General features: G+C 37.6%; 1 protein-coding gene across 1 annotated transcript in view; it reads left to right on the forward strand.

Moving 5' to 3' along the window:
• EXT1 (exostosin glycosyltransferase 1) overlaps positions 1–8,180 on the forward strand; it is a 293,860-nt gene extending 285,680 nt beyond the window's left edge. The window contains exons 10-11 of the mRNA XM_056110307.1: positions 1,035–1,206; positions 7,836–8,180. Coding sequence (XP_055966282.1) covers positions 1,035–1,206; positions 7,836–8,021 — 358 coding nt within the window. The 3' untranslated portion in view covers positions 8,022–8,180. The remainder of the gene's footprint in view (positions 1–1,034; positions 1,207–7,835) is intronic.
• Positions 8,181–9,415: the final 1,235 nt, after the last annotated feature.

A 9,415-nucleotide genomic window follows, 5' to 3' on the forward strand; every position in this document is an offset into this window, starting at 1 on the left:
GAGAAATATTTTTTTATTCTATTTTGGGGTATACCTGGGGGGTATACCTCTGGGCCCAGGGTGAAAAAGAATTTAAATTAGTCCAAAATGATTAAAAATCAGATTAGATTCCAAATTAGGCTCTAACAGTATTGAAACACAGGAGTTACGAGACCACAAAATTGGACTTAAAATTAAGGGACAGTATTAAGTGCAGTTCTGATTAAAATAGTATTTAAAATTATAAAGAAGCTTATAACAAATGCAGAGTTCATGTGTAAGTACCTTCTTTTAGTTTTAAGAATTCAGTTTTCTTTTTAGCCAATCAGCTTGATGTTAAAGTTGGGCTGAGCAAGCATTACCTACATCTGTGTTTATCCTTACCTTGTTTCCTTATTTACAAAATAGACGTAGTAATACCATCAATATCATAGTCTTATGAGATAAGATGAAAGATTTTCTTTAAAGCCCTTTAGAGCATTGTCTGGCATAAAATAAGTTCTACAAAAGTGATAGCTGTGGGGCCAGTGACGTAGTACTTGCGGATTACAACACTGACCTTGCATGCAGCCAACCTGGGTTCAATCCCCAGAATCAGGAGTAAGCCCTGAGCCCTGCCAGGCTTGGCCCTCAAATAGCAACAACAAAAAAAAAGCGGTAACTGCCGCCACCATCATCATCATGATTCGTGATATATTTAGGGATTCAAAGAAGGTGTCTGTGTGTTCGATCAAAGAAGACCATCTGACATTTATAATGATGGCCCCTATGAAATTTGCCTTTGCTTTTTGTTTTTTTGATTTTTTTTAATGAATCACTGTGAGATAACAGTTACAGACTTACAAACTCTCATGATTACATTTCAGTCATACAATAATCAAGTATCCATTTCTCCACCAGCACTCATTCTCCACCACCAATGTTCCCAGTATCCTTCCCAACACCCCCCACCCTGCCTCTGTGGCAGGCACATTCCCTTTTACACTCTCTCCCTTTGAGTGTTATGGTTTGTAATACTGGTCATAAGTGACTATAGTTGTCTTTGATTTTTATAGATATTATCACTACCTGTACACTCATTACCTGCCAGCCAGCTTGAAAAACATGGTGGACCAACTGGCCAACTGTGAGGACATTCTCATGAATTTCCTGGTGTCTGCTGTGACAAAATTGCCTCCAATCAAAGTGACCCAGAAGAAACAGTATAAGGAGACAATGATGGGACAGGTAATAGTGGAACACTCCTGCCTTTTTGCTCATCGGTGTTTCAGCATATGTAATAAGAATCCACTGGTCTTCCAGGTAGCATATGATTAGAAAATACCAGGCCAAAGAAAACTGAATTTATTAAAACTTTGAAGTAGTGTGTGGTTGACCTTGTGTTGGTTTATTGAGGGTATATTTATGTCAGTAATATAAAATTTTCATATAACCTACAGTATTGCATGAGAATGACATTTTCTTCAGGATTGAAGAATATACAAAGAATTTATGTAATTTGATTGTAGGGGATGTATTTAATGAACAGCTGATGAAACTTACACAGTTTCTTATGGTTACTGCTAAATAGGATGAACATTGTGATGGCAGACTGGGAGTTACAATATTTCATTTATAAGGTGTAGGCAACTCAAGTCAATTACCTGAATCTAGTCAGCTCATCTTTGAAATGGAGATAGTGAAGTCTGTCACAGAGTTGAGGTTAAAAAAAAAATTATTAAATTGTGAATGTTCAATCATTAGTGTTTAGTACTGAAGATGCATGTAAGAAAACATAACCCAATTTTCTCTTTTTACAAGTAAGACACTAGCACTTGGGGCAGTGTCCCAGTACACAGAACTGCAGACAACTGGGGGTCATGCCCCAGGTTCTGTTTTTCTGTTGTTCCCATTGCTTGTTCTTCTATACCCCAGGGTCTTATATTAGGACCATCTGGAGTGCTAAAGTTCATATATCTTTATACATCTTAACAGAGCCTCTGTAAGAAATATGTAAGAAATCAAAAACTTTAATGACCATTTAGATCTCAAGTTAAATTGTAAAATATCCAATGGAATTTGAGTTCCTCTGAAAGGATATCTTTTAATGTGGTTACAGCAGTTCAATAGCTTAGCGTTTTTCCATATGCCTTGTAAGTCCCTGAAAAATCATAGATACATCTAGCCTTTGGTAATGATAACTTAGATAGGACTTAGCTGATTTTGTTTTCACTCATTAAATTTAGTAAAGCAAAAAAAGTGGATAGGGTTTTAAGATTATAAAATCTCACTTTTTAGTACTTTCTAAACCTACATAAATTATCAGGCACTGTTCTAGCTACTGTTTGTGGCAAGGCTGCTGTCCCTAGGAACCAATGAGCCTAGTAGAAAAATTCTGTTTTCCTCTACTGAAAAAGAAATCCCAAGTGGGTATGTATGAATGTTTTAATCTTTTAAGGCTAAAAGGCTTATTCAAATTCAAACAAACTGTATTGAGTGGCTACTATGTGCCCAGGCAAATTCTCATATGCATTATCTCATTTAAGTATATACTACTCCTTCAATATTGTTTGCTCAGCGAGTTTTGTGGGTTTCCCTAAGGTTATAAACTAATTAGGGGCGGAATTTGAATGAACAGTGTTTCTTAGGAGTCAGTTTTATGCTTTTTATAGATTTCCCAAATTCTACCCAGACACTATTTCTAATAATTTTACAACTCTTTGGGGGACAAATCTAAATTAGCCTTAGGTCAAACTAAATATGTCTTGTTAGGTATGTGCCATATTTGCTCTTTTCCCATTAGTTTGTGAGACTTCTATATGACTAGCAAAGTAAATGAATACCATGCTCTAAATTTTTTTTATCATAGAAAGAGTATCTTCTCTAAGATGTTGGTTGGTTCAAAATAAACATTAGAATGTAAAGTTCAATAAAAAGGAAGACTCAATTGATTTTTTTTTATTTGTAAAGAGAATAGAAAATAAGTATTTTCTCTTTTAAATAGTATCCCTTACCCCATTCTGGGGCTGTAGCCAGTAGTGCTCAAGAAATCATGCAGTAAGGATGGAAGCTGTACCTCTACTTGCCTTTCTATGTTTTCCCCAAACCTGTTTTATTCTCGTGCTAGTATTTTCTTTTGTATCTCGGAAGCACTTGTCTGATACAAGAAATCTGGTTTTGGGGGATATGTGAGCACTAGAAAGTGGCCTGTAGGTGTATGCCACGTTAGAAATAAAAGGAGCTACCACAGAGATTGTGCCCTCTGATCTGAACTCCACTGGCCAGTTTCACTTGGTAATTCATCCAAAGAACTAAGAGTTCTTGTTTTTGTTTTTTAAATTTTTATTTTTTTAAATTTTTATTATTATTATTATTATTATTATTATTATTATTATTTTAAAGTCACAGGGGTAACTCCTGGCTTTGCACTCAGGAATTACTCCTGGTGGTGCTAAGGGGACCATATGTGATGTTGGGAATGGAACCTGGGTCAGCCACGTGCAAGTCAAACTCCCTACCCACTGTACTATCACTCCAGCCCCGCCAAGAGTTCTTATAATACAAATGATTAGAGATGGAGCCTGAGCTCTGCCTCTGCTTAGTTTTGAGCAAATCATTCTAACTTACTGAACCTATTACTTTAACAATACAATGGCTTTGTTATTAACATGGTAGATACCTAGACCAGGACATGATATGGCTTGAACATCTCATGAAATCACTTGACAAATAGCAGACGTTTTCTACATTATAAGAAAACAGAATATTACTTTTTGATATTGTGTGGACATTTGGGGTGTCTGGAATTGCTTAAAGGGAAAATAAAAAGAAAAATTTCCAAAGTCAAAGAAGTAGATCAGAGGTTAGAGCACATGCAAGTCATGCACTAATCCTGATTTGATCTCTGAATCTCCTGAAAATTGTTGGGTGTTGGCATAGAGGCCCCTGAGTACCCTGGGATAGCCCTGGTGATCCCAGTACCAATGAGGCCAAGTAGCACAGCATCCTCCATCACTCACATTGAACCATAGTCCACGAGGTCTCCTAAACACCACTTGGGAAGTCCCCCAAACAAACTTCTGTAATGTTACTAATGTTATATGCTACTCCTGTTAAGTTATGCAGAAAAAAGTGTTTTAGCATCTCCAGATCCATAAAGTTACCTATCAAATCATGCCAACTAATAACAGTCTACATTCCTGTAACAGAGGAAAATATTTTGCTGTATTTTGCTTGTTATTTTGCCCATCAGTGCTAACTAGATATTTGTATTTCTTTTTGATGGTTACTTTCTGTGAGTTTCAAAGGAAAACATGGGCACACATGGGACGTGAGCATTCTGTGGCTGAGAACTGCTCCCCTGACTGGCCCATGGTGACAGACAGTCAGTCAAAGGATGGGGAGAACAGAGAAACAGGGCCCCAGGCTTGTTGGTAGTCAGTTTATTTCTCTCTCCTCCCCAGCGTAGTTTGATCTCTCCCTTACAGCACAATTGTAGTCATAGTTTTGGTCGTAGTCCCAGTCATCATAGATCATCATCTAGTCTCCTCCTAGACCTTGACCCCTCTTACCCCTTACAGCATAGTTATATAGAAATCATGAAGGGTAGTGGTACACAATAGGTTGGGTTGAAAATTGTCATAACAACAAACGAGATAAAGCCACTCTGTTAGGGGAAGTTCTGGGAGATTCACTCAAGGACAAGTTCTCATGTAAGGGTTCAGCACTCTAAATTACTAGATCTGCTCAAGGACGGGATTCCATCTAGGATGTATTGCTTTCTCCTTTCCTCAGCTAGTAATCCATTTAAACAATCATAGTAGATTTACTTCTTATAATATTTGTAGTCATTTTGTATGCACACAGATTTATCAAGCTTAAAGGTTGGCTTTTCCTGGGAACATCTTGCGATATATCCCAGACTATAGTTTTCAAACCAGGTTTATCTTTTCCTAGCCCCAACAGGGTCCCTATTCAGTTACTTCAGGGTCTTTATTCAGTTACTTCTTTTTTAGGTCATGACAGAGTTTGTCCCATGACCATGCTCTTAACATATTATACTTCTTATGGCACTTAGTTTGTTCCTTTCCAATGCCAGGGTAGCTTACCACTGCCCTGGGTCCATCCAGTCCCTTGTCAGGACCCTGCTTTTGGAGTGCTAGCAAATGAGAGCAACTGAGACTAAAGTCAAGTAAATATCATGGATTCCCAGGAGGAAATATTTTTGGCGTCAGTTAACTCCTATGTTACTAAAGCATAGCATCAACTGTCTTCCTATGTCTATTAAGAAAAAAAGGGATTGCTAAACCATGCAAATGACATAAAGGAAAGAGAAGAGCAATGTAGGATTATTAGTGCTTGATGGAATTTGGTGTGCCTCGGGGGCACTGTTTTGAGAGTACTCAGTAAACCTAAGCTCCCTGAGGGAGGAGCAAGGACAACCCAGTGTTATTCAATGACTTGAGCATGTTGACATGGCTTTAAAGTGATTCTAAGTTATTCTTACATTCTCCTAAGAAAGTTTTTTTTTTAATGATGCACGAGGATGCAAACACATTGAGAGCACACAGTCATATGTATGTCATTAAATAGTTGCCTGTAGACAGAAATATGTATGTGAGTTTTTTTTTCACATAATTATATAGCCTACTTTTACTTGTTTCATAAAATCATGTTTTTAAGGACATTATGCTTAGCTGGTCTAATTAAATTTCAGCACTCAAGCTTTTTTGTAAATTAGTTTCTAATATGGTCTACATATATTTAACCAACCCTAGGGGTAATACAGAGTTAAAAGAGATGGAAGCCATATTTGTACTTACCCAGAATAAATCTTGGTTCTATTGTGAGTGAGCAGTGGCTCTGTGTAGGACTGAGTATACTGGTTAATATTCAAAATATATAAAGAACTCATAAAACAGCAACAGCAACCAAAAAATACAACCCAATTAAAAAATGGGCAGAGGATCTAAATATACACTTCTTCAAAGAAGACATATGGATGGCCAGACAGCACATGAAAAGACGTTCAACGTCTCTTAATACTAGGGAAATACAAATCAAAACAACGATGAGATATGACCCCACACCTGTAATAATGGCTATTATCCAAAAGACAAGAAACAGCAAGTATTAGAGAGGCAGTGGAGAGACAGGGAACCCTTGTACACTGTTGGTGGCAACACAGATTTTGAAAACCAGTAAGGAGATTGCTCAGAACATTGAAAGTAGAAATTCCATGCAGTGTACTTATACCACTTTGGTATAAGATGACCAAATATGATGTGACAAATTCTAGATGTTCATTGTAGCATTATTTACAGTGCCTGAGTTTGAAAATGAACCTCAGTACTCATTGAAACTTGGATAAAGAAAATGTGGTACTTGTACCCAAAGGAATACTATTAGTTGTAGATTTTTTTGTTTTTTTCTTTCTTTTGAAGATAAAATACTGCTGTTCGCAACAACTGAATCAATTTAGGGGATATTATGCTTAGTGAAATAAGTCAGATGAAGAAAGACAAAGGCTTTATGATCTCACTCTTGTATGGTTCAGAAAGAAACAACAAATGAACTATATAAAGTTAATTTTTGGACAATAAATGCAAATCATTTTTTATCAGAAAAGGGGGAAGTGAGAAAATTAGTATCAGTTGTATAGTCATGGATACAACCAAACATTTATGGAAGATCTTAATGTAGTATGTATACACTTCTCATTTTAATTTTATAATGATAAACACCTGATACTTATGTTACAATGCAATGTGACTTTTTTAAATTTTAAAATATTTGGGTCTTTTAGTGGAATATGAAATGCAGTGATTCTTTTATGTTTTGATTTTGGACTATACCCAGCCGTGTTCAGGGACCACATGCAGTGTTCTCTTCTGGCAGTGCTTGGGGAACCCTGCAGTGTCTGAGATCAAATTTGAGCCTCCTGCATTGCCAAGCATGTGTTCCAGTCAGTTGAGCTACCTTTTTGGTCCCATAATGCAACAATTTGTGAAGAGCAGAATTTTATGGTTTGGGTGCATGGTTGTCTAATCTTGACACACACCCTCTGCTGTCCATCCCTCCAATTTATGGGGGTCTCGTAAGTGTGGAAAATCTCAGGAGGAAAGTGTGTCTTTATTTTATTTTATCAAATTTTGTTTCGTTTTTTGAACCACACCTGATTGTACTCAGGACTTTCTCATGACTTTGGGCTCAGGTATCACTCCTGGTAATGCTCTGTAGAGCATTGTGGTATACCTGGATTCAAATCTGAGTTAACCACATACAACCTTCTGTGCTATCTTGATGCTTCATAACACCAAACTTAGATATTACTAGCCCAAAACCCTATAAATATTTCTTTTTCAGTCACACCAATATGTATATGTATATGAAAGGAATTCTGTGAGATCCTTATAAAGGTGGAGCATTAGTAGAAGGAGAGAAGAAGAGATAAATTTCTGGATGTTAGTTGTGTATAGCCTCATATCAGCTCAAATAAAAGATAATTTTGGAAAGCTGTCTTTGAAACCATGAACTCATTGTTAGTCATAGTATTGGATCCAGAGTAAAGGAGAAGGTTCATGTTTTGTGACCACAGTGATCGAGGTTTACTTGGTAAGTCATTCTGTGGCCAGAAAATTAGTCAGCATGGATGTTTGTGGACATGTGTGTTTAGCATGGAAGAACACAGCACATCTTGGAAAACCTCTGACAAGGCTGACGTCCTGAGTCAGAGATTTTATTTCCAGCAGGCGCATGAATGGGGTGGTCATTCCCAAGCTCAGCTGCTTGCCCAGGAGCCTGATGGTGTTTCCTACATTGTTTCTCCTCACCTGGCCTTTCTCTCATTGTCTTCTGTGTTTCTCTCCTTTTCCCAGACCTCTCGGGCTTCGCGCTGGGCCGATCCGGACCACTTTGCCCAGCGACAGAGCTGCATGAACACGTTTGCCAGCTGGTTTGGCTACATGCCGCTAATTCACTCTCAGATGAGGCTGGACCCCGTCCTCTTTAAAGACCAGGTCTCTATTCTGAGGAAGAAATACCGAGACATTGAACGACTTTGAGGAAACCTGGCCACGTGGGGGAGGGAAAGGGAGAAGGGACTGGGGCCAAGCTGCTCTCTTCCCAATGCAGATCCACTCAGCAACGGAGCCAGACTGTGCCAAGAATCCAAATAAACTGAAATGAACAGATTGTCAAAAAAAAAGAAAAGAAAAAAGAAATCAGAAGGCCAATGAGAACTCAACTCCTGGCTCCTGGGACTGCATGGGACTGCTCCAAACTCACCTCACTGGCTTCTATGTCCCAAGACTAGGATGTGTACAGTTTAATTATGGAACATTAAATAATTATTTTTGAAATGATTGCTATGCAGGTTTAAACTTTTTTAATGATCAAAACTATTAAAAAGCAGAGTTCTTTCCTTAATCAAAATTGTGTTGGTTGTGAATATTTTGAAAGCTGCTCCTCCTCTTCCCACAAACAGCGATGCATTGGTTATGCAGGGCTTCCTGCGGTCACAAAAGCTCAGACTTTCTCGGGAAATACAATAAGTCACTCTAACCCCGGTGTCAAGATAAAACTGAGCATAAGTTAAGGCAAGTTTATTATTTAGCTTTGCCAGTGCAAAATGTCTTCCACCTTGAACTTGCAGATCCACTTGAATTTTTATCTCTAAAATGTCTTGCATGAGAGACAAGTGCCATCACTTCCAGGTAGGCAGTTGTAACTAAAAACTTTGAGATGTGTATTATGATCATCTTTTTTCAAGGGGGGTGGGGGGGTTAGGACCAAGAAAATGCTAGCATAATTAAGAACTGTTTCGTTTGCACAAAGATCCACCCAAATGATCCACCAGCATATTTGCGAGATGGAAATACTGACCCATGACCACAACCCAAGGCCTTTCAGGTGTGTGGCTTAGATTGTACATTCAACCATTGACATCTGTCTGCTTAGAGCAAAGGAAAACTTTGGCTGAGAGGCAAAGGAAGACTGAGTCTATTGGAAGGGACAGATTATTTATACAACAAGCTCTATTCTGTTTGTCTAAACCTCGCATTGCAGGAGTGTGTCTGTTGAGAAATGGGTGGTAATATATCAGTATCACCATTTAACTGGAGAATTGCTTAGAATTAGCTGAGGGAGTACCCACCATTATGATCCTGATAACACTTTTTATCACAGACAATGTTTTCAGCAAAAATCTAGCAAACAAAAATTAGAAATACTTGTTAATATGGTTTTATTTTATTTGAATTTTTAATCTGGAGAGCTTTAGTTGTATCTCTGGTTTAAAAGAATATTTATATCCCTGAAAATGCTGCTTTGAGCTCCTTATAAAACCAAGTAAAAATAAAATCTGAATAAATATATATATTTATATACACATATATATATTTATGAAGACCTCATCTATTAAAGCTTTCTTCTACTTGGAAGAAGCAAAAGAAGATAG

Source organism: Sorex fumeus, unplaced genomic scaffold, assembly GCF_029834395.1.
Source record: "Sorex fumeus unplaced genomic scaffold, SorFum_2.1 ptg000002l, whole genome shotgun sequence".
Lineage (NCBI taxonomy): Eukaryota > Metazoa > Chordata > Mammalia > Eulipotyphla > Soricidae > Sorex > Sorex fumeus.